Here is a 26,991-nt window from a genome sequence, read left to right as displayed (position 1 = left end):
TGAATTCAACCTCTGAACCTGAAGTCATTATGTGTATATTACGAACTCATCTGAGGAAACTGCAATTGGGTATATTCTTGATCAAGGATTTATTACATCTCGCTCAAAGTCTGTGAGCTTAGTGATTTTTTCGAAGTGAATGCTATATACGTGTAATTCTAGGTTGCTGGTACTAAGACTAGTGTTTGTTAGATTTAGGTTAGCTTCGTAAATGCTGAATCAAATCATTTAGAAAGTCCTGAGATGATAAAACAGAGAATTTTTCTTTTTAGTAATAAGGAATGGTGTGCAACAGAAAAGATGAAATTCTGGGCTATTTTGATTAACAGCTTATGTTAGGGCAGGAATTTTTCTATGGAGACATCAAGAAAGCGAACGTTAGGCATTCGTGGGACACTATACAATTTCCGACCTGGCTCTTATTTGTACATACCAGTAGTGATGTAACTTGAGAACTTTGTTAGAAGCGCGATGCGTCAGCTACATGTCACATGTGTTCCGTTAGAACAGCTAGCATATTTCTAGAACACGAGGGAAAAAACGGTGGAGCAAGTATCAGAGGTCAACATGTAACGGAAGGTGGCGGCTCAGGGGTAATTAGAATGAACTACCGTTGTAATATCTTTGTGGGTCAGAGGTTAAATTACAAGAACAAAGACGGCGAAGCAAGTTTCAGATATTCCACTTCTGCGATATTGGCGCTAAGTGTGGTACACAGGACACACTATGAGAACAAAGACAGCAGAACAAGGATCAAAGATCGCACTAGCATGGCAAGTCTGGGAAACATTAATTTTTTTTGTGGCATAGCATTCGGGCGCTCTCTCCTCGTCGCAGCCCCCCCCCCCCCCCCCCCCCCTTGCGTGTAGGCAACCCACGCATGAGATGTCACAGGGAAAGTGCTAAGGATGGTATTGCCTATACTACTGATGAATGCAGTTGCCGATTAATTGGTTTATCAGTACAGACTGTCCAACATGTCTACAAGATATAGCGTAGCATTCACAATCATGTAACAAGTCCTAAGGGAGTGGTCATAAATGATCCTAACCAACATCGGCCGGCGACGAGTGTCCTGCATTCTCAATGAAAATCAGTATCGAATTCGACAGGAACTGCTGTTATTAGTGAAGGCAACTCCGTCTCGTCCAGTTTCCGAGCTGAAGACTGCAAGGGAACGGCATGAAATGGACGTTTGGAGTCTCCGTAAAAGGCCATTGCTCACAGAGCCACTTGAAGCTGTATGTCTTCCGTGCGACAAAAAATCTGTACAGGAGCGAGTAGGATTCGTACGTTGAGGGTTTCGAACAAACTTAATTATGAGTAAAAATACTTCATCCATTCCGAGAATCAAGAATCTCGACGATTTCTGCCTGATGTCGACGTTGGTACTGGCATCATACCAGTCCTGGGAACTCCAAGACTTTCAAGAACGTTTTTCGTGTGATATATTTATAAATTATCAATTTTTGGATTTTGCCCTTTACTTGTATTGTGAAACTTTGCTTCCTGCCTAATGTGACCATTCTAGGTCAACGGGAAGTGCTCTTCACTGAGGTGAAAATGTCATGGGATAGCGATATGCACATTTTCAGACAGCGGTAGTATCACGTACCCAAGGTATAAAAGAACAGTGCATTGGTGGATCTGTTATTAGTACTTAGGTGATTCATGTGAAAAGGCATCCGACGTGATTATGGCTGCACGACGGCAATTAATAAACTCTGAACGCGGAATCGTAGCTGGAGCTACACGCATAGAATAATCCAGTTCGAAAATCGTTAGGGAATTCAACATTCCGAGTTCTACAGTGTCAAGAGTGTGTCCAGAATACCAAATTCAGATATTATCTCTCACCACAGACTATGCAATGGTCGACGGACTTCACTAAACGACAGAGAGCTGCGGCGTTTGCGTAGAGTTGTTGGTGCTAAGACACAAGGAACACAGTGTGAAATAACCACAGATATCAATGTGGGATATACGACGATGGAATATGTAAGGGAAGTGTGGCGAAATGTGGTGTTAATGGACTGTGGCAGCTGACGACCAATGAGAGTGCCTTTGCTAGCAACATGGCATCGCCTGCAGTGCGTCTCCAGGGCCTGTGGCTATATCGATTGGACCCTAGACGATTGGAAAACCATGGTCTCGGCCAGATGAGTCCCCATTCCCGTTGTAAGAGCTCATGGATGGGTTCGAGTGTGGTGTAGATCCCCGAAGCCATGGACACATGTTGTCAACAAGGCACTGTGCAAGCTGGTGGTGACCTCACAATGGTGTGGGCTATCTTTATACGGAATGACTGGGTCGTCTGAACCAACTGAAACGATCATTGACTAGAAATGGTTATCTTCGGCTACTCTGAGATCATCTGCAGTCATTCATGGACTTCGTATTCCCAGACAACGATGAAATTAGTGCCATTTCACTGGGCCACAATTGTTCCTGATTGGTCTGAAGAACATTCTCGACAATTCGAGCGAATGGTTCGGCCACCCGGATCACCTGACATAAATCCCACTGGACATTTATTGGACATAATCGAGAGGTCAGTTCAGTCACAAAATCCTTCACCGCCAATACTTTCGCAATTCTGGATGGCTATAGAGGCAGGATGACTCAATATTTCTGCAAGGGACTTTCAACTACTTGTTGAGTCCATGCTTCGTCGAGTTGCTGGAGTGTAGAGGACAAAAGGAGGTCCCACACGATATTAGGAGATACCCCTTGACTTTTGTCACTTCAGTGTATAGATTTTGATGACTGAGTTTGCGAGTGTCAGAGTAATAAATGGCCGTATCTTTTGATTTCACTGACTTAACTTTACATTTGGTACAGTATTAAGATACTTTAGACCTTAGTATGTGACATAAATTTCAACCTGATACGTCGACATGTTCCTGAGAGAAAGGGGTCTTAACAGACGGTTGGATAAACAAACAGTTGGATAACAAATAAAAAAAATCTTTCGTGTGATAGAGTTACAAATTAACAGTTTTCGAATTTTTTCGGTAACTGTACTGCGAAACCTTGCTTCTTTCCAAATTTCATTACTCCAGATCAACTGGAAATACCCTACAGGTTTTGATGAGTGAGTTAGTTTTTGAATGTCAGAATTTTGACATGTTGTTTGTTGTTGTGGTCTTCAGTCCTGAGACTGGTTTGATGCAGCTCTCCATGCTACTCTATCATGTGCAAGCTACTTCATCCCCCAGTACCTACTACAACCTACATCCTTCTGAATCTGCTTAGTGTATTAATTTCTTGGTCTCCATCTACGATTTTTACCCTCCACGCTGTTCTCCAATACTAAATTGGTCATCCCTTGATGCCTCAGGACATGTCATATCAACCGATCCCTTCTTCTAGTCAAGTTGTACCACAAACTTCTCTTCTCCCCAGTCCTATTCAATACCTCCTCATTAGTTATATGATCTACCCATCTGATCTTCAGCATTCTTCTGTAGCACCACATTTCGAAAGCTTCTATTCTCTTCTTGTCCTTACTATTTATCGTCCATGTTTCACTTCCATACATGGCTACACTCCATACATATACTTTCAGAAACATAACATCGGGGAGAGGCTACAACTCTGTCTCACTCCCTTCCCAACTACTGCTTCCCTTTCGTGTCCCTCGACTCTTATAACTGCTATCTTCTATTTTGACATAAATAACAGTATCTCTTGATTGTATTGACTTAAGAAGCTTCAGTTTCTTCCAGCTGAGTGATGGTCTGCAATGTAGTTCGACAAGTCGCGATTTTGGCCCCAGTGATACTTTGCTTCGCGTTAAGGGCACCGGAAACCCAATGAGGCGAGTAAACTGCATTGCATGGATGGTGTAGTTAAGGTCGGAGATGGTTCTGTGATGCTTTAGGGGTGTTCCGTACCACGATTTTGGGCCACTCACTATAGTAATTGTGGACACGAGTCAGGATTAGAGCTGTAAAACTACCATAGGCTACCGCACACTATCGTAAGTAAGCATAGACTATGGTAGTTTTCCTAATAGCTTTAGTCAGATAAGATCGTAACTGAATTACCTGCACATTAGGTGTGTTACACACCTATTGGACGTTACTTCATTTCGATCATTTTGTCTGCATATGTCATCAGTATCTTATTAGATTCCCCAGAAACCGACGCGGTGAGCTGTCCAGAAACGGAATGAGGGTGTGTAAAGGGCTGCATAACCTAGAAACATTTTTGTTTTACATAATTATCCTCCGGTGTGTTAGTTAGAAACAAGCAGTATTTATATCAATATTGAAATTTTCAATGTTTCATTGAGGTTTTATTCGAAAATTGTTGATCTCTAACGTGAAAGAGACAGTGCCGGGATAAAAATAAATAAGAAAATACAGGTTTATCATATAGCGATAGAAAACGCAATTTCCTAAAAAAGGAAAAATGTGAAGAAAAACGCAAAACGAAAACATTTCATAGCTTCAGTACTTCGTCGAGTTTACATAAAACATGTTCCTGTTATTGTTAAACAACTTTCTCAGTCATCAATAATAACAGGAAATTCTTGCCTATTGCCATGATGAAGAACGTTCCATTGAGTTCAAAATAAGAACAAAGATTATATAGATTAGCACGTTCCATTGAGTTCAAAATAAGAACAATGATTATATAGATTTTTTGTGTTTGTACATGTAAACTCCCCTAGCATCAAAAGTAATTGCTTTGGTTACATAAAACTGCACAGGTTACGTAGTCAACTAATTTTTATTACTTATAAAATGCAATCTGTATTTTGTACAGAAATAAAATAAACAATAGAGTAACGCTGAACGGTGTGCGATTGTAACTACGAGAAAAAAAAAGAAACGCGTCGGCTCCCAGTTTTTTACCCATTCATTTACGTTTCTTTCCTACCACTGCTACCAATACCACCCACTGTCCTACTACCTACTACGTTATTTATGTACTGTACTGGATCTACCGAACCGTAGTTTTGACGGAGAGCAACTCTAAACAGGATGTTTATTTCAACATTTTCGGCGACCAAGTGTTGCCCTTTGTGGTTATTACATGCCCCTCCATACCGCACGATGCAGCAAGGCAGAGGATGACACAGAGGCCGGTGGACATCCATTGGGCCTTCATGGCCTGGATGAAGAGCTCAATAAGTGTTGCCCTTTCTTCTACATCTTCATGACATATACGTAGTGGACGTATACATTCTGCACGTATACATTCTATGGACTGATAAACATTCAAATACCCTATTGCAGCTCGACTGGCCCTCTAAATCACCCAATCTTAATCACACATTAAATTTCGAGGGATATTTGGAATAGCAGGTGAAATGTGGCATCATCATCCCTGCAAGTTGTTTGATTTATAGGGGCTTTTCCTGTCTGGTTTGAGAATATCGAAGAACAAACAAATTATAATAATTGATTGGTGACTCCATCGAGTGCTGTGTGCAAAACGACCATATATGTAAAATTAAAAGGAAGATCAGCTTCTCAGTTTTGGTTATTGATAACTTGATACCAGTGTCTGAGTTTAATTTATACAGCACTAAAGATGATCACTATGTGATCGAAAATCGATTCTCCTATCAATAAAACATCAATATTTTGGCCAACGCTCACCTTCCTTTTAATTTAAATAATAATAAGAATGACAATAGTATGTGATCAGTTTATACAAACTTTGTGTGCTTGACAATGGCTTTTTGCATAAGGTCCATTCATTGTAAGTTTGACCGTGAGTGATTTTTCTGTAAATATTGCTTTATTGGATTTCGTAGATTGAATAATTCCAAAGCTTTGGTTCGTACTGGACCTTTGATATAATTTGTAACACGGAACCTTAGCCTTGCCAAGACGCCTTTTAACTGGAACAATAGCTTGCAACATAAATGAAACACAAGATTACATAATATCACAGTATTCACAAAATATTATACTACAGTAAATTACACAGACACTTACATTAATTCTGTTGCTGTGTGCAACTATGAGTACGCCTAATGAGACTGCATCTCATAGAATAATGGCGGTGTGCCAAATAATTATCTACAGCAGTGGGAGATATGCACGCCACAATCGATACAACCGCTTATACTGATTAATTCTTAAGTAGTCCTTTATTTATATTCTGAACTTATATCTACGTTTTTGCCATCAGCTGGATATGGCATACGTGATGGGGTGATGGACACTTTTCCTCGCTGAACTAAAACCATTATCAAGGACTAGTTGTGCCCAGCCACACTTCGCTGTGGCTTAATTTGCTTAAATGAAGAAGAAAGAAAAGAGAAACACAATCCTGTACTATGTATGGGATCTGGACATACATCCTAATCTCCTTTTACTCCCCTGTCTCTGTCCATCTCCCTCTCATCCTTTTTTTTTGCTCATCTTCTCCTCCTTCCCCCTCTTTCTTTCCATCATTTCCTCCCCCTCTCTATGTCCATCCTCTACTCCCCCTACTATTTCTCCATCTCCTACTACCCCCTCTCTCTACTCCTCTCTAAGTCCATCACCGTCTCCTCCTACCCCATCTCTCTCTCTTTCTCGATCTTCTCCTGTCCCTCTCTCCGTCAATCTCCTCCTTCCCGTTTTGTATGTCCGTTTTCTCCAATCCCACTGTCCATCTACTCTTCCTCTCTTTCTCTGATCTTGAGCTTTGTTTATTGTTATTGCAAATTCAGATTCTGAAGTAGTATTCTAATCATAAACCAATAAACCATAAAGACAACTTTCTTGTTTGCTAACAACGTGTCTAAACATTTATTACAGCAATGTGTAAATCAGAAAGGTGTGTCTTGAGATTTTTGGTAAGAATGATTTCCCTGTGTGTGTGTGTGTGTTAAAAATATACATGTATTGAAGAATTAGGCAACATGCCCACCTGAGAATTCAATTGGTCAAGAACATTCTGAAATTAACGATTTTGAGAAAACCAACATTTACATTTTTATAAAGTTGCCCCTTTTATTACGTACATATTACATATTTACCAGAGGGCCTTTCAGTAGGTATAACAACACGCGAGTGTTCGAAAACAATGTTGTGTCAAAATATGAAAGTAATCCATGAAGAACTTCTGGAGATATGAGATTTTGAAGAAACGAACATCTGAATTTGTACTTACATAGATACGTAATGTTCGTATTCACAAATCTCATAATGTTTTTGACCGAATGCTTTGAAATTTTGAAACAACGTTGCATTGAAATACAAGTGTGTTTTTATATACCTATTGTTTAATATGTGTAATACATAATTTTTTTATAAAGTTAATAACAGGGAAACGCCGTTACAGAAAGTCACAACGTTGCAGAAATAGGTACCTAAAACATGTCTGTATTGGAATGCAACGTTGTGTCAAAATTTCAAAGCAACTGGTTAAGCACTTTCGGAGATACATCAGAGACACACGATGTTGGACAAATGAACATTTACATTTTTATTTATGTAGATAGAGGTAGAATTGCAGGGTAGTAGCATGATGTCCCCTGGGAGTGTTTAACATTTTACGCTTATCATATGATGCAGTAATGAGAAGACGATCATTAGTAGGACCTATAAAGTGTTCAAAGTCTCATATTTTCTGTCCTCCTTTCACGAGATGTACTTCTGCATTTCACCAGGGTCTCTCTCTGAAGACCCACAGAGCTTCATGTAGAAATGATATACCCTTTTACCTAGCTCCGTACAAGCTCTATAGCTGCAATGGTCCAACAGTAACAGAATGACAGTGTGATCAGAGTAATACGTGACATGTTCTATATAATTTTATTGATGGTTGCACAGAAAGAAATGTTGCTGCTACAATATAATCAGACGAGTACAATTTTTGCAGTTATGATTACTTTGTAGTAAATAGGGGGTAATTATGTGTCATATGGGAGACAAGCACTCATGAAAGCAAATTTGTAGCCACAGCAACAACATAGCACGTAGTCAGTGTCTCTGTCACACTTGTAGGCAGGTTCGAATCCTGCCTCAAGAAATGGATTACAGCCATCTCAAAACAAAATGTACTCAGAATACCTAACACTTAATTGTTACATATTAACATCAAATGCTACAGTTCTTAAGTAATCGATTTTGAGTAGTCGGAAAAACATGTGATTGATGGACTTCACAGCAGCTTTATTGAGTGAGATGAGGGTCAGACCTGACAGGTTGCATCGTATTCTGAACTACACCAGAATTTCCCACCATGCTTTGGAATGGGAATTTGCATAGGTTTCATCCCTTATGTTCACTTTGTAGTAAATAGGGGGTAATTATGTGTCATATGGGAGACAAGCACTCATGAAAGCAAATATGTAGCCACAGCAACAACATAGCACATAGTCAGTGTCTCTGTCACACTTGTAGGCAGGTTCGAATCCTGCCTCGGGCATGGATGTATGTGATGTCCTTAGGTTAGTTAGGTTTAAGAAGTTCTAAGTTCTAGGGGACTGATGACCTTAGTAGTTAAGTTCCATAGTGCTTAGAGCCATTTGAACACTTGTAGGCAACTGAAGTATCTTTTCTAGCGAAATGAGTGAAATATGGTGTGCATGTTCTACTTTACACGTGCCTAAGTTGGAAATCGACTTACCAACACCTTTTATTAGCGCTGTCCAGATGATTACACCACAGGAAGTTGATGTGAAGAATAATCTCTGCAATGGCAACTATAATTGTTTATTGATTGATTCATTTATTTATTCATTTGTAGAACAATATACATTATATGGGTGTCGTCATATGTTTGCACAATGTTTCTTATTAAAATGAACGTGTCTTTTACAGTATTTATAGTTCTTATACTTAGTCCTACTTTCGCAATCATGTCATAAATTGTTAGGTTGGACAGTGTTCATGAAAGTTAGGCTACTTTCTCTAGTTATTTTAAATATTCATTTGCAGTTTAATAGCTATTATTTCCTAAATATAGCATTTGGTTACAGGTGTGGGGATCATTTACATGTTTACTTTTTTGTGGCAGTCTATTGTATGTACAATTTTATCCCATGGTATAATACCAATTTTGAGTTTTTGACTTATTGCTTCTCTTTAGATGGAAACAGTGTCTGGATTTGATTCTATGGTATTCCATTGTACTGTTTTTGGTGAATAGATTAAGATTTTTTCTTATTTACATTATGTTGTGATAAATGTACTCAGACAGAACCAGAATTTATAGCCTTTTGAACAATTCTTTAAAGTATGCCCTGTTACTATTATTCGTTATTTTTAATACAGCTCTTCTCTGTATCTTGAAGATAGTCTGATGTTCCCAGCACTTATTCACCAATACATTACCCCATAACTAGGGGTTGAAGGCATATATCCGAAATACGCTACTTTGAGACATGAAGTATTGCATTCTGGCTCAAGGATTCTTAGGGCATAACATGCTGAGGATAGCCTCTTGGCCAAAATCCTCACCTGTTCTGTCCATTCAACTGACGGTCTACATTCAACCCTAAGAATTTGCTACCAGTTACACAATTTAGTATATCGTTGTTTATTTTCAATGCAGTAGCATTGGATTTTTTATTTAGACGGAAGTTTATACAATTTGTCTTTTTCACTTTTTAAGTTACTCTGTTCTTTAATGACCAGTTATGGACGTCTCTAAGAGCTTAATTAGATTTTTCTAACTGTGTTAAATTTTTGTTTGTAATAACTACGGTACTCTCATCAGCAAATAGCATATTTTCTCCGTGCCTGACACTCTGTGAAATATCATTTACATACATAAGGAAGATAATTTGGCCAATAAACTGCCCTGGAGGGCGCCTACATTAAATATGTTTCGAATCTGATAAATCTTTTACTACTAGTCTTTTAGAAACATATGACATTTCAATTCTTTGCACCTGGTTTTCCAAGTAAGACAAGCTAGTTCTTTACCATATCTCTTATCCATAATAGTTCTAACTTGCGTAATAAAATTCAGTGGTCAACTGCGTCAAATGCCTTTGACAGTTATAAATAAACGCCTGTTGCGTTCACGCCCTTGTCTGGTGCTTCGAGTACGACTTCAAGTAAACTGTAGTGTAGTTGACTGTGTGTCTCTTGCGGACCTGAAACCGATTTGTTAATTGCAGAGAAATCTGTATTTGTTTAGATACTACAATAGTTTTTTTTCATTATCGTTTCTATGGTTTTGGAAATGCAAGATAACAAAGAAATTGGTCTGTGGTTTTCTACATTATCTGTATCATCATTTTTAGTGCTCTTTGCAACTCTTTGTAACTTGTAAAAGAAATGTTGTGTACTTCCTATTTTACTTCCCCCTAACCTGCAGAAGCAAGTATGATTCGTTTGCACATGGCGCAGCACGACACTGTGCTAGGGGAAGTAGGTCTGCTAAACGACGTTGCCACGTTGCCAACCTATCGGCTAGCAGGTCGATCAGTGCTTGCAGCGACTTTTCTGTGAATGACTCTCTCAGAAGGGGCAAACAAACAGAGAGGTTTAAACAAAAAAGTCAAAAGTCAGCTGCACTCTTCCAAGTGTTTCCCATATGGATTCTCTGCGTACAGATCGCGAAGATCAGTCTTGTCTCTGTTTCTTCGCCAATCTCCAACTGTCAATTCACCGACTCCATACTCAGCAGCAATATTTTTCAATATTTCTCCTTTGTCTAGTGTTTCCATAACCTCCAGTTTCACATTCAACGGCACAAATTTCCTCTTACTCCAGCCACTCATTGTAATGTATAAATTAAAACATTAAGAAAACCCACAGTTACACATGAATAGTACACGGTACATACATACAATTCTTTAAAATTAATGTGACACATGTGGGCTTATTGCAATACAGATGTTAGTACACAACCAACAGACATACACGTACAGGTGGGCTCATTACAATACAGATGTTAGTACACAACCAACAGACATACACGTACAGCAAGGGTGTACTGTATTGTTAGTTAGGCGTAGTGATTTTAAGCACCACTGTTGCTGAATAGTCACAAAAAAGTGGTAACAATAAGGATGTTACAATTGATTGTCAGGCGGTACCAATCAGTGAAGGATCGTCAAAGAAAGAGCAAGTGCAACCCTCGAAACCTAATGGAACCTATCCATCTGTAATAGAAATGCATCAGAAGTCTGGGGCCAAGGTTATTTCTATTCATTGTGAACGAAAACCATAAGTGGGGCAGTTTTACCGGTATTTTACACGGAAAATTGAAAGAAAGTTCAAAATTTGGTACATTTGAAAGTGCGTAAAACGTATGAAAACAGGTTTTTACTCTTGTTTTATGTAAAATTTTAATTTTCTTAAAATCCAGCTCGAATTACACGGAACCTCGAAATACCGGGGCTCGAATTCATGGGGGCCTACGAAATTCCTCGATGCCTTAAGTGAAGGCCTATCAACCGATCCCTTAATTTAGTCCAGTTGTGCTATAAACATCTTTTCTTTCCGAGACGATTCAGTACCTCTTATTAATAATCTGGTCTACCGATCTAATTTTCAGCATTAGTCTGTAGCACGACATTTCAAATGCTGTTCCCTTCTTGACCTTTGCTATCTGTGCTACCTATCTTTCGCAGTCATAATGCAGTGCGAGCACCACCAGCGCAGCGAAATTCACTTGTAGTGCCCAAAAGAGCAAATCATTATTAAAATTATTGACTTGTAGCGACACTCTCCGGAGTTATGTTGTTCATGAAGGCGATCTGAAGTTGGTCACGCACGGCAAAAACCGGTTACTTAATACGAATATTGTCTCTGAAATCATTCACTGCAAACAAGACTGCAATAGGGAGAATGGTACACTAGAAACACTTACTGATATTTCTAGTTTCTCAGTTGCTTACTAGGACAGGGAAACTAGTCCCATCACAGCCGAGTCGTTACCTGTGTACAATAATTTCTCATGGTCTTCTGGAATTGGCCGCATGGTATGCAGTGTGCAGCGAGGGTCGGTGCTAGGGAGCGGAGGAAGTTTCTGAGGCACCAGGTAAGTCTCTATCTGAAAGAAACAAAGCTGGTAAGGTTTGTTCATCCTCTGTGATCTCGTTCTTACAAGTACGTTCTTCGCTCAGCTGAGACGGGGATAGAGCTTTCAGCAGAGGGAGTTTGTGTAGTCATTTTCTTTTATGTGGCATCACATCTAAAGCATTTTATTAGGTAAGGAAAGCAGTGGCGTAGCGTGGCTGTAAAGGTTGGGGAGACTCTACATTTATTATAGGGAGACAAAATAGTACAATAAATAACAATTTAAACAAATGAAACAAAATGCATCAAATAAAACAACAACAACAACAACTACTACTACTACTACTACTACCACTACCACTACCACCGCCACTAATAATAATAATAACTAACTTGTTCAAAGAACGATGACAAATTTGTAGAACTCCAGCAGCAAGAGAAGAAGCACTTATATTTTCTTGTACATAAGTGCAATGAGCCATTTCTTTCCACGAATGAGTCTATAACTCGGTCTACAAAGATCTAATCACTGGGTAGCTCTCCAAGTAGTGTCTTTTCTATTACTAACGTGCTCAAACACGACAGCCGGGTGTTGGACATTGAATTCCTTAAATAATTCTTCACTCGTTTAAGAGTACTCATGCTTCGTTCACTGCTTGCTGTAGTTGCGGTTAGGGTCAAAACCAAACGCAGGAACTTCGTTGTTTCTTGATAAACAGAGTCTACATCATTGTTGACTATGTACTTTAAGAGGATTCTTGGAAATAAGTGTTTTTTTCACATCAATGTATATGTTACACAGTACATTTTCAAGTTGTTCTTGTTTGAATAAAGGGTACTGTTCTAATAAGTGAATCAGTTTCAACTTTGCGAATTCTTTTTGATAGTTCGGGAAACACTTTTCGTTCAAAAGTTCACAAACTGAATTTGGGGAAACTCTTGAAATCTTCTTTCCATCTGAACAATTTGCAAATCCAGTATCTCGTAAGTTAGTGCCCTGAGAGATGTCTTTTGATTGTCACGGAATGATAAGTTGCCATTCAAACACAAACTGCATTTAATGCATTCATCAACGAATGTTCCCGTTCTTAATTGTCGTAAGTTACTCAAAACAGTTCTTATTTCGTCGTGGCAAGCAGTTATACTGAGAGATTTTGACTGAAGAACATTAAAGAAATGAACAACATAAACAAAGCAAGTAGGCAAACGTAGCCTCATCCATCCGTCGTTTCATTCTCACAGCACAGCTCAAAGATTCTGGGTTTCACTGAGAGTCTGCATCATCAATTGTATAATTAAAAACACTATATAGCTCTTAGAAATGACTAGCTATTGTTGAAACTGCCCTTGAATGAAAGTTCCAGCGGGTGCTGCTTACATGTGGCAGTTTAAATCCTTTCTCAGTTAGCAATACAGTTCGTTTTGATGATTTGCTGAAAACCGAATGGAATGCAGTAAAATCATTTACAAACATGCGTACTTGTCGTAGGATTTTGGAGGCATGTAACAGTACCAAATTCAGTTGGTGTGCATAACAACAAACAGCGCATAGGGACAGAACTGCTTCACCAATTGTTGTAGTCCTCTTTCTCTGCCCGCCATTACTGAAGCGCTATCATATGTTCGACTAACCACTTTTCTTTCCACATTCCATTCTTTCAATACTGCATGAATAACGTTTGACAAACCTTCAGCAATTTTATCTCTAGAAACATCGTAAAATTCAACGAATCTTCCCTCAATTTTGTCTGCAATACAGTATCTGAATATTATACTCATTTGACTCTTGCATGACACATCTAATATTTCATCAGCTTGGATCGAAATGAAATTGCAGTTCTGAATTTTAGATCTTATTTTCTCATTATTGCCAGAGTTATCAATTCTATTACATCATTCTGTACATCTGGAGAAGTTCCTTTAAAGGTTGAGGATGATGACAAATGGTTTTGAATTAACTGCTCTCCTTGAGTCAGTAAATCCAACATTTCCATATAGTTACCATTGTAGCTGGCGGATTCATGTGCGCAGCTCGTGGTCGTGCGGTAGCGTTCTCGCTTTCCACGCCCAGGTTACCGGGTTCGATTCCTGGCGGGTTCAGGGATTTTCTCTCCCTTGTGGTGACTGGGTGTTGTGTGATGTCCTTAGGTTAGTTAGGTTTAAGTTCTAGGGGAGTGATGACTATAGATGTCAAGTCCCATAGTGCTCATAGCTTTTTTTTTTTTTTTTTTTTTTTTTTTTTTTTGATGTTTCATCTTCTCGATGGGCGCGAAAGGCTAGTTCTTGTTTACAAAGAAATACAATTGCCTGAATAATACAAGCCAATGCTCTCCTGTTGGATGCAACTTTTTCGTTGAATTTATTGGTGTCAGACGAGCGGCTTCAGAAAGGGCGTGCTCAATTCTACTTTTGCCCAATAACTGAAATGATTCTTTGATCTGCAGTACACGATGTTGTGAAACGTGTTCGTATCCTCCCGCATTTGGTGTTTTCTTCAGCACCATAATGGGACTACAACCCAACCACGAAAAACTTGTCTATCCCTAACACCACCTACTCTGTGCTTCATTATTGGCACTACACCTAATGATAGGTAACGTTCTCCATAGATTTGCTAACCACAAACCCTTCCATCGGACTGCCACGAAGTACTGCGTGGTTAATCTCTCCAAATGACTCGTTTGCAGTAATCCACAGTTCAGTAGCGTTGCTCTTGACACCATTATGAGCGTCGCTTAATATAGACTACGGAAGTGTGTGGGTTATGAGGAGCTGTTCGACCACTCTACTCCAGTGTTTTTAACACTCTACACGCAGTCATTGTGTTAACTGGGCTGCTGGTAGCACTATGGAACTCACGAGTGATTGCTTCCACTAGTTCATGCGATTTCTTAGAACCACCTTCCGTGATGCTCGATGGTCTCTGTCCGTCAGTATGTGAGGTCTGCCTGGTCTTGGTTTCGTTGTGGTTGTTTCTTGTTTTAGAAGAGGTGAAATCCTGATGAATTTGTTACTCAAGCGTCGCCCGCTTTTGAAGTAACTGAGCTCACCTTGTCGAACCATTCTGCTGTTACTGCTTCTCTACAGGGTTCCTATTTTGTATCTTTCCGCCATTGTGCCGATCGTTTCGGTACTCAATAGCACCGAATGGTCTAGTACTTGCATTAGAGTCTCTGTATTATTCAGTATGCATTTCGATAGCCTGATAACTTAAATTCTCTAAAAGCAAAGTAATTACAAATTCATTCTTCTGTTTTTACATCTCTAAATCAGTAGAAAAACAACAACCACCGCACATAAGATCTTTGTGTCGTTTTTTTTGCTTGCATACATACAATCTCGCGACCTTGACAAATTTAAAACATTCTTTAAACTTAACTATTCTTTCGAAACTGACCATGAGTGAGAAATGTGGGAGCTGTTATAGGGTAGTGAGTAGAGGGATTTGTTGCCAATCTTGTAGGAAATATTTTCACTGGGGGGGATGCAGTGGGGAGAATGTTGGGAGAACAGAAGAGGCTCTCTCCTGGAACTGCAGAGTATGCAGTAGGAACATCTTGATTGGGGAGCAGGAAAGGAAAATCTGTGCCCTTCAGGCACAGTTGGAGGAAGCAAGGAAGGAACTGATAAGGATCAAGGGAAATAGGGGGGAGGAGGGTGGTTGGCAACTGGCAGCTGGTAGGAGGATAGGAAGAAAGAGAACGCGATCTGATAGTTTTATCATCAACACCAAAAACAGGTATCTGCCACTGCCAGAGTTAAGTGGAGAAGAGCCTCAGGTAGAACGAGGAGCAGGAAATGTGCAGCACACTTCAACCGAGGCCAAGAAGCCTAGGAATGTACAAAGTGTTAGGAAGAAGAAAGTGCTGCTGCTAGGTAGTAGCCATGGGCGAGGTGTAGGCCCTCAGTTACAGGAAAGTTTAGGGGCAGCGTACCAGACCACCAGTATCTTCAAACCAAATGCAGGGCTAAGTCATGTGATAGAGGACCTAGGGTCTTTATGTAAGGATTTTACAAAAGAGGACCATGTAGTGATAGTGGGTGGGGCGGGAAACAGTTTGGACAGGGACGGGGCATATGAAATAGGTGGTGACCTGGACAAGATAGCTTCCCTGACTCATGGCACCAATGTACACTTTGTTGAGCTGTTCCGGCGTCATGATCAGCCACGCCTTGATGGAGCTGTGAGGCGAATCAATGTGGGGCTGGGGATGGCTCTGAGGATGGCCAACTTTGCTCATGTTTCTCTGGTGCCCGTCGGGACTATCAACAGATGGGGTTTCACTAGGCATGGCCTACACCTAAACAGGACTGGGAAGGGAAGATTGGTACAGCTGATTCATGAAAGTATAGGGGGTGGATCTCGGGCCACACATGGTCAAATACCTGTTGTCATAGGTAGGAAAAGTAGGTCTTTTTTAGGATAAAGCCAGACAACAGGTTCCTCTGCCTAAAGAGTATCTCTAGCAGTTCAAAAAATACTGAAACAATCACTCACAAGACAGATTATAACACTTCAAAAATCACACATACCAGATGTCACAAAGAAAAACAAACCATCGGAAAGAGTAACATGGGGCATTTCACAGACTTAACAATCCTCCATCAAAACATGCAATCAATAAAAAATAAAATACAAGCATTAGAAGTTGAGCTCCAATCTTTGAACTGCACAGTAGTTTGTATTACTGAGCACTGGTGTAGAGACACAGAAATCCAACATGTAGTATTATCATTGTATGAAAGGGCAAACTCTTACTGCAGAACTACTTCAAGGGGTGGAGGATCATGCATTTATATCAGAAAAGGAACACAGTTCAAATCTAGACATGACCTCAGTACAGTAAGTGAAGACAAACACATTGAAATATCAGCTATTGAATTATCAGGGCTCGATATCACCAAGAAATTAATCATTTTGTGTGTGTATAGATCTCCCAGTGGTAGTGTGGACACTTTTTTCAATAAATTAACAGAAGTTCTAGATAAAGTCTCAAGTACAAAGGTCAACATAATTCTGTGTGGGGACATAAACATCAACACTAATATCATAAATGAATCCAGCAGCACCTTCATAAATATCCTTCAAAGTTTTGGCATGTCCCTATTGGTCAATAGTGCAACAAGGGTTACTACAATGACTGCATCAGTAATTGACCATGTGGCCACAAATATAGACAGGGAAAAATGTGATGTAGCTGTAAAAGATCTCGGACTATCAGACCATCTCTGTCAAATAACAACAGTAAAATCAGGCATCGAATCATTCCCTAAACTACAAGCCTATAAACGACATCTATCAGAAATCAAAATAAAAGATTTTTCAAAAGAACTAGAAAAACAAAGCTGGGATGAAGTGTATAAGGAAACCAATGTGAATATGAAATTCTCCAAATTCTCCACATTGTTTAAATTGAACTTTGAAACAGCATTTCCAAAAGTATGCATTACTGTATCAACATCTCACAAAAACAGATGGATAACAGCAGGTATTAAGAAGTCCTCCCAAACACTTAAACACCTCAGTTCCATGAAAAAGATTCACAATGATCCAGAATTCTTAAATTTCTATCATAGATACAAAAAGATTTATAGGAAGGTGCTGATTGCTGCAAAAAAGTCATTTAATGACAAAATAATATATAATGCAGAGAATAAAAGCAAAGCAGTCTGGGATGTTATAAAAAAGGAAACGGGGAGAGGCAAACAAACGCAGAATAACATACTGCTAAGGGAGGGGGATAAGGTAATAAATGATCCACAACACTTAGCAAACTATGTAAACGAGCATTTTTCAAGTATTGCAGAGAAGTTACAGCAAAAATTCCCCAAAACAAATATAACACCTGCAAAAATTGTTGCACTAGATACAATGATGTTACTTCCAACCACAGAGAATGAAGTCAATAAAACTGTTCAAAAGCTAAAAAATAAAAAGTCAGAAGGCTTAGATGATGTACCAATGTGTGTACTGAAACAATGCATAGGGATTATACAAGGCCCTTTAACAAATATAATAAATGAATCCTTCACATCAGGGACATTTCCAGAGCAGCTAAAACAGGCAAGAGTTGTACCTTTGCTTAAGAAACGTAATGCAGAAGACATAGAAAATTACTGGCCCATTTCCCTGCTGTCAGCGTTCTCAAAAATAATAGAAGCAATTATGAAAGACAGATTAATGAATTATCTGAATAAATACAATCTTTTAAGCAAATCACAGTTTGGTTTTCGAAGTGGCAAAAATACGGAGTCAGCCATAGTAGAATTCACAAAAGTTGTACTTAATGCTCTTGATAAAGATGAGTGTGTCACAGGCATATTTTTGGATCTTTCTAAGGCTTTTGATACAGTCGACCACAAGATTCTATTAAATAAATTAGAAGCATTAGGAATAAGAGGGGTAGCTAATGACTGGTTTCGATCATACCTAACAGATAGGGTACAAAGAGTAGAGATAACACATACTTCAAATAGATCTAAACATTTAGTAAAATACTTATCAGAACCAAAACATATTAATATAGGGGTTCCACAAGGTAGCATATTAGGACCAATACTATTCCTGATATACATCAATGACTTTCCCAGTAGTGTTACTCATGGTGAGAAAATTCTCTTCGCTGATGACAGCAATATTATAGTCACTGAGAGAACAAGAGAACTCCTTACCGAGAAAGCAAATGAAACTCTCAAGGAAGTTTACGATTGGTCAATAAGCAACAAATTGACATTAAACATAAAGAAAACTAATGCCATGAACTTCAGTTTGAAGAGGAAAAATGACAATGTTAAATTAAATGTAGATGGCACCTCTATAGACTGTGTAACAAATGCAAAATTTCTAGGAATGAATATTGACTCTCAGCTGAAGTGCTGCGAACACACAAAGGTACTTGCAAACAGAATGTCATCAGCATGTTATGCCCTTAGAATTCTATCATCTGTGTGTAACATGCAGTGTCTTTTAGTTACATATTATTCATATGTACACTCAATTCTTAGCTATGGCATTCTTTTTTGGGGAACAAATCCACAAAATATGAACACAATTTTCAAACTCCAGAAAACATCCACAAGAATAATAACCAGAAATAGTAGTCGAGCTCATTGTAAAGATCTGTTCAAAACACTGGGAATTTTAACTGCTCCATGTGAACACATTTACCAGTCAGTTGTACACATCAAAAGTAACATTGGCAATTACTGCACAAACAGCTCTGTCCATGACCATGCAACAAGAGATAGACTCAACTTACATTTACCAAGAAAAAATAAACATAAAACTCAAAACAGCATTTTCTACCAAGGAATAAAACTGTACAATAAATTACCAAAAGAGATTAAAGAAATTTCAAAAATACACTTATTTAAGAAGGCAGCTAAAAAGTACCTGTTATGCAATACATTTTATACATTGAAGGATTACTTAGATAAAGCAGAGTAGGGGTTTGATAAAAAAATGTTATACAAACAAATAATAATAATAATGATGATTATAAAACATCCAATATTCCACATAACACCTTCACTTTATTATTTTTCTTCTTTTTTCCTTTCTAGAGACACTCTCCCCTCAAGCTATGCATAGCACAATACTAACACCTCTTCCTCTTTCTGAGCTCAACATCTCACTCATTATGAAGGGATGCTGACTCAGTTTTTCAGGATAGCAAATGGGAACTTGCAGTACAGAAAATGGCCCAAGGATCACCTGTGTGTGTGTGCGTGTGTGTGTGTGTGTGTGTGTGTGTGTGTGTGTGTGTGTGTGTGTGTGTAGTGAGTGAAGTGTTATGAAACAATGTGTGTATAGTGTGTGCAGTGACTGATAGTGAAATATGAGTGAATAGTGTGGCATTACATTATTTAATGAGTTATTTGTAAATAAATTATTGTATTCCAGGAGTAAAATCTAATGATTGTCTCTAACTAGAAGTCTGTAAATATATGTGTATACGAATTAGCTTATTGTAAAATTGATCTAAGCTTGTAAATACTTTGACATGTGCTATATCCTTGTAAAAAGAGATCTACGGATGAATAAAACTACTACTACTACTACCGTTCGGGTCTAGAGAACCGAACCGCTGTTGTCGGTTCGTGTCGCGCCAGCCAATCAAAAGCAAGCGGTCGCAGATCCGCGCATGCGCACTGCAGTGTGCACAGCGCCACGAACACAAAGCGGCTAGCAGACGAAACAGGCGCATTATTAAAACAGTTTTAATCTGCCAGGAAGTTTCATATCAGCGCACACTCCGCTGCAGAGTGAAAATCTCATTCTGGAAACATCCCCCAGGCTGTGGCTAAGCCATGTCTCCACAGTATCCTTTCTTTCAGGAGTGCTAGTTCTGCATGTTTCGCAGAAGAGCTTCTGTAAAGTTTGGAAGGTAGGGGACGGATACTGGCAGAAGTGCAGCTGTGAGTACCGGCCGTGAGTCGTGCTTCGGTAGCTCAGTTGGTAGAGCACTTGCCCGTGAAAGGCAAAGGTCCCGAGTTCGAGTCTCGGTCGGGCACACAGTTTTAATCTGCCAGGAAGTTTCATATCAGCGCACACTCCGCTGCAGAGTGAAAATCTCATTCTGGAAGGCGCATTATTCTTCCAGGTACCGAAAATTGCGTTTGCTCTGCCATAATGCATGACGCCGCATTCCATCGAGCTGACGTTCCGCCTTCATCGCCCTTGCCTCCTCCTTAACAGTATCAGGCGCAGTATATCCATTTCCATGATTCTGAAATGCATAAAAATTTTTACTGTTTCTCTGACCGCATGTTTACATGCATGCATAATAAAGATAGCGTATTTGACTGTATTCTGCAGATTGTCGTAAATACCGCGTTATGTCATCTTATTCTCATTCATATTGACATCGTGTTTTCGATTTTACGTTTCGGAAAACGGGTTAGGAATAGTGTGTAGTACCACATTGTACTAATACATCTATAAAAACACCCGAAAAATTGATTCTGAGGGTCTCAAAGAATAAGAAGATAAACAGAATGTGGTTATGAGACGCTCCTAGAGCTCCAAATGATTAAGTAGCCCACTTCCCTATACGCTGTGTCAACGATTTGGGTCTTAAAACAAAAATTGAAAGAAAAAACCGCATTTTCGAGAGCTCCCGCAGTTCTTCGAAGTTTATAACATGCATCTCATAAATGAACATGTTTCGTATATGGTACTACAGTCTAAAAATATTACAGCAGAGATCTTTCATCACTGTCTACTGTGGTTGAGGATTCGATCGCAGATAAATACTTGTGACAAGCGAGATTATGAAGGTGACTGCTGCTAGTTACATTCCCAGTAATTTAAGTTGTGCTCTTAGACTCCTGTCTAACCACATACTCGGAAATCGCTACATATTCGGAAAAAAATGAATTATTTCTGACAAGAAAAAATATAAAGGTCACTGTCGGTTGTTTCACTCATAGGAATTTCATCTCCAACAATTTCATATTTCGTACTTAAAACACACAGAAATCACGAAATCATTACTAAGGAAGTGCGCTCTTACACTTAAGTAATAACGAATATTGCAGAAAAATCTTAACTTACACGAATAACAATGTCTCAGAACGTATTGCATATATGAAGAAGGATTATTTTTTTTTTTTTTTTTTTTTTTTTTTTTTTTTTGCATCCCGCCATGCGCAAACATGGATCTTTTGCTATCGCATTCCCGCGCGCTAACCACTTTTTTTTTGTTGGCAAACACTCTATCCATTTTTTTTTTCAGAAGAAAACAAATACTCCAATTATACTGGTTTTTCCTTCCAGTAAACTCAAATTAGTCTCCTTCGTCTTGATGGCGAAGAAACAATCTTTTGGAACAAAAAAAAAGTTTCTCAAAGCCAAAATCAAATTTCATTTTCCTTTAAGAAGAAATTATGAAGAATAAACAAGGAAAAGTTATATTTTTTTATTTTTAATTTTTTTTAATAGACAGTCGTCGTGCGACTTGTAGTTAAGGACCAGTTCTTACAGGAGCTCCTGAAGTGTCTCCGCCTACAGCAGACCAGCTCGTCCAAGCGTGTCTTCTCATTGCGTAGGCGTGGGCTCTGGGTAGCAGATCTATTCAGTTCGGTTCGGGTAATAAGGTTTTCAGCTTCTCAGGGCTTGGACGTTTCAGCTACGAGGTGGGTCATCGAAGGTGCTCCGTAAGAAATTGGAAAAATATTGCTTATAGCGTGGGTTGCATATCAGGACGCAGTGTCGTTCGTTGAGATAAGTCCAATATCTTAGCGTAGACTTGTCGCCAGAAGTAAAAAGATAGCAGATCGTGTTGCCACAGATCCAATTCACAGTGTGAGTTTTGGCAGAGGGGTAGAAAGTCTTATCGGGGTATAAAAGCATGTGGACGTCAATCTGAGCTGGTGTCTGTCGAGTAAGAAACGCCAAAATTCGCCGCGCAAGTGTCCAGACGTCGAACGCTGTGCCACAGTGGAACCGGTGGACATCCGTGTCATCCACTCCACAGTGGGTGCAGAGGGATGAATCGGCGAGATGGATGCGGTGCAGACGATCTCGGTTAACTTGTTGGCCATTCACGGTGATGTACCACGCTGATTGAACGTCTGATTCAAGAAAACGCGCATGGATCGCCTTCCATATGTGTCGCCACACGTACTGTGGATACTTACGTTCGATGGGGTTGGACGGGCGGCACTGTTGTAACAATTCGGAGACTGTTTTGGTGAGGTACAATCGTGTAAGTGGGAAGGACCGGTAGACATAACTGTACTCCAGGAAAAATCATTGGATGTAATAAAAGGGGGTTGGAATGGTCGATACCAGTACTAAGGCTGACAAGGAGGCCGGTGCAAAGTTGTGAAGCAGGAGGATAGTAAGGCTCTGCGGGCAACGATGCCAAAGTTTTAGTTGGGAGCTGACGTATAGTGCCTTGACACGAGTCGGCACGTGGACGAGTCCCACCCCGCCACGATCTCGTGGCAGTGCAAGGGATTCATACCGCACCTTGAATAACATCCCCGAGCTGACGAAGGAGCCGAAAGACATCAACAGTCGTCCCGCCAGGAGATTTGGGTCTGTTAGTACTTGAGCCATGTGTGGTATACGGGAAGCATGATACATGTTCACGTATTGCGCGCGTTGGATAACGTCGAGAGCTCGTAGCCGGTGATCTGCGAGATTTGCTCTGATTGTCTGTAGCAAGCGTCTACCACTGATAGTCGCTGAGCGGCGCAGGTCTGCTGCGAAATCAAGTCCAAGACACCGTATGGTGGCGGCAACGCATCTCTCCGGCAAGCCCTCACCAATGAGCAGGACCTTGGATTTTGACACGTTGAGGCAGCTCCCCGACGCTTCGCCGTAAGTCGCCACCCATGTCAGTGCTGCTCGTACTTCATCTTCACTGCGCAGATATAGCACTATGTCGTCTGCGTAGGCTGTACAACAAAACCGGTGGCCTTGCACGGCCATGCCTTCCAAACGTTGGCGCATGCCCTGGAGCAGGGGTTCCAAGGCGAAAGCATACAAAATCGTGGAAAGAGGGCAGCCTTGTCGTACAGATCGTGCGGTGACCACGGACGGTGAAAGGCGACCATTGTACATGATTTTACAGGTTGCACTACTCAACAGGCGCATAACCACTGTGACAATACCGCCAGGAAAACCCATATGCTGAAGAACTGCCCGTAAATAGAAATGGTCAACACGGTCGAAAGCCTGGCTAATGTCCAGTGAAGCCAAGGCGCCAGGGAGACGTTGATAATGCGCCAATGCTATCATGTCTCTGTAACGGCAAAGGGCCGTACGGATGTTGTTGTCGCCTCCTAGGGACGTCTGGTCGCAGGATGTGACGTAACGTGCGACCTTCTTAAGTCGCGATGCCAATAGCCGCGTGAATATTTTCAAGTCGCTGTTGAGCAAAGTAATTGTCCGATAGTCCTGGACCCTCGATAAACCGATTTATGTACGGGGATAATAATGCCATCTAGAAATGCGCTTGGGACCACTGTCATCGGTGACATCAGCTCTTGTCCGATTGCCGTCCACGTGGAAGCCAACAAATAGTGAAAACTTTTATAAAATTCGATGGGTATACCGTCAGGTCCAGGAGATCTGTTATCGGAAGCCACCTTAATAGCATCTACCACTTCATCTGGAGTTACGTCGTCTTGGAAGTGTGTTCGTAGTAAGCTGAGCGACTTCCGTGATCAGTGCTGCAGAATGCGGTACGGCTGCGTATAGCCCGGCAAAACGAGCATGGAGAGCACGACCGATGCTTTGTTGGGTGTCGTGCTGGCGCCCTTCCACATCAGTCAGAACTTGGATCAGAGCTCGTCGTCGTCGTTGCCGTTCCTGAAGGAGGTGGTACATCAACGGAAGTTCTTGAGGCATTCGATTAGAAGCTCGAGAACGGACTACAGTGCCTTCCAAGTTACGCCGCATGATCAAGGAGATCTGCGCCTTCGTGCGACGGACCATCGACTGCCAAGCTGGCGAGAAAGGCATCATCGCACAGTCACGTAGTATGGTGTAGTAGAAGTGCAGGGTATTAGTTTGCCACGCCTTAAATTCCTTCCCATAACTCATCAGTGTCTTCCTGAGGGTCGGCTTTGCACAGGAGAGGCACCATGATAAGGTGGAGTCTTAGGCTTCTCGACGATGGCGGCAACGTGCCCACGCTTCTTCGACCATACGGCGACAGTCTGAGGAGGTCAGGTGAGCGACATTGAGTTTCCACAGACCACGACTATGCCACACTTGCTGTCGGGCGAGGGTGACGTCACGCATCATGGTCTGAAAAGGCCAAAGGCCACACTTCCGCATGACGTGTGCCATCAGCAAGGGAGCGAGTAACGTAGATGCGATCTATGCGGCTGGACGAGCGAGAGGTGTAGAATGTATAGTCCGGTTGAATGCCGTGGAGCTTCTTCCAAGTCTCAACAAGTCGTAGACGGTCGATGACCACTGAGAGAGATACACAAGGTGAATGTCGCGGGATTGGTCCGCGGGCTCTTGTGTCAAGTTAAAATCCCCACCGGGTACCAAATCGTCCTGCGGACCTGTGAAGAGGGGTGTGACGCTTTCGGCAAAAAAAAGTTTGTCGGTCATGACGGCGGCCAGTGCCGGACGGAGCGTAGATATTAATAATAAGCACGCCGGACAGTGTGAGGGCCATACCTCGCGCAGTGGGGAGGTAGATGACGTCCTCTGCAGGGAGTCCGTCGCGTAGCAGGATGGCGACGCCACTACCGGTGTCGGATGCGGGGGAAACATGGGCGTTGTATCCGGGGGGAACTAGGAAGTCAGCCACAAACATCTGTTGTAACAGTGCTATATCAACACCCGCAGAGTAAATAGTGTCTCTGAACATTGACATTTTATGGGGGGCACGAATGGTGGCAAGATTCATCGTGGCGATAGAATATTGCTGTGTACGGCCATCCTCAGTATTTGCAGAACGTGCGGTAGAATTAGCCGGCAGGTGGAGACCCGCCGGTGGTGCCGCAGTGGTGATAATTATTGGCGGGGCGCCAGCCTTAGTGTCGCCGTGGTGGACTCCTGTGCAGACACGCTGGCAGTCTGTTCCACTTCTTCTTCAACGTCATCGGCCCAGGAAGCTGACGACGTGGACATGTGTCGGTCACGTACTGCCGGAACGGTTGTTGTGGATTCCGCATCATGAGTGGCAGGGGGACCGCCGTTATCATTCGTTGACGACGGCGAGGACACGTCCCTGGACGGGAGAGTAGGCGTCACAGGAGGGGCGCCTGTTGCTGCCACATCGCGTGACTGGCCGCAATGTGGGAGATCACCGTCAGACATCGGGTCGACATCTCGCGGGGTCGTCTGAGAAAGGGCGTCATCGGAAGGCGTTCGTCGTCGTTCCCTGTGTTTGCGAGGCGACCGCCGTTTTCTGATGTGGCCTTCTGAATCAGAATGTGGTCGCCCGTCATCTGACGCCGAACCTGTCTGGACAAAGGCAGACGTCGGCACGACACCGAGGTCGACGTCCATGGTTCCAACAGGAGCATCGGTTTCGGTCTGCAACCCGGACGGTCCTGAAGCGAGCACTGGAGGCGACGCCGTGCTGGTGTCGTCGGCGCGTTGTGCTGCGGCGGGTGGCGTTGACGATGCTGCTGGCGCATCGAGAGTGGCACGACGGTGTCCTGTGCAACCTTGGCGTAGGTGATGGGTAAGGACGTGACCGTCGAAGCCTGGGTCTCTTCACGTAACGGCGTCTGTATTAAACGGCGGTGTAAACATTCGGAACGTACATGTCCCTCCTGGCCACATCCTGCGCACGTTCGTGGCTGTCCATCGTACATGACGATGGCCCTCACACCACCAATCAGCAGGTACGATGGGACATGTTTCGTCAGCTCAATTTTTATTTTCCGGGCGCCATTTAGTACGGGGTAGATGGTAAATGTTTGCCACTTCTCCGCGACGTGACCCAAGACGGTGCCATATGGTTGGAAAGCGGCAATGGCCACATCCTGAGGTACCTCGAACTGGAGCTCAAACACCCGCAATGTCCGGAGACCGAATCCACCATGGGCGACTGTCACAGCACCAATATGTCCATCAGAATGTTTAAATTTCAGTCCGGTGGCATGAAGGTGAATTATGTCATTGCAAATTTCCTCCGTCGACATCTTCATGTAGACAACACTTCCAGTGATGGAGAAATGTATGCCGATTACGTCCTGGTGGTTCAAACGTGGATCCACACGTATAAACTGTTCGACTTCGAACGCTCTGGGTCGTGGATGGTCGGCCTGAAACGTTACTTTGATCGTTGCACGGCGGTATGAGTGCGCCATGGAGTACGTTAGTACTGGACTCGATAGACACAAACACCGCGACAAGGAAGTACACACCACCGAGAGCGGAGCCGTGGACGGCGCTCGGCGCAGCTCCGCACGCTAACACGGCAGTGAGCCGACTGTTTTAGTTCAAATGGCTCTGAGCACTATGGGACTTAACATCTATGGTCATCAGTCCCCTAGAACTTAGAACTACGTAAACCTAACTAACCTAAGGACATCACACAACACCCAGTCATCACGAGGCAGAGAAAATCCCTGACCCCGC

The 26,991-nt window shown here is 41.7% G+C and overlaps 1 protein-coding gene and 1 non-coding gene across 2 annotated transcripts in view; one reads left to right on the top strand and one right to left on the bottom strand.

Annotated features, from left to right (window-relative positions):
- Positions 1-26,991, bottom strand: part of LOC126278197 (protein ATP6V1FNB-like) — an 86,852-nt gene that overhangs the window by 47,894 nt on the left and 11,967 nt on the right. Inside the window, exon 2 of the mRNA XM_049978113.1 lies at positions 11,847-11,961. Coding sequence (XP_049834070.1) covers positions 11,847-11,961 — 115 coding nt within the window. The remainder of the gene's footprint in view (positions 1-11,846; positions 11,962-26,991) is intronic.
- Trnas-uga (transfer RNA serine (anticodon UGA)) lies at positions 20,367-20,441 on the top strand. The gene has a single exon. It is a non-coding gene; the product is annotated as a tRNA-Ser (tRNA).

This window comes from Schistocerca gregaria, chromosome 6 (assembly GCF_023897955.1).
Source record: "Schistocerca gregaria isolate iqSchGreg1 chromosome 6, iqSchGreg1.2, whole genome shotgun sequence".
Classification (NCBI taxonomy): Eukaryota; Metazoa; Arthropoda; class Insecta; order Orthoptera; family Acrididae; genus Schistocerca; species Schistocerca gregaria.
The sequence above is the reverse complement of the archived record's forward strand: the minus strand, read 5'-3'. Positions and strand labels throughout refer to the sequence as shown.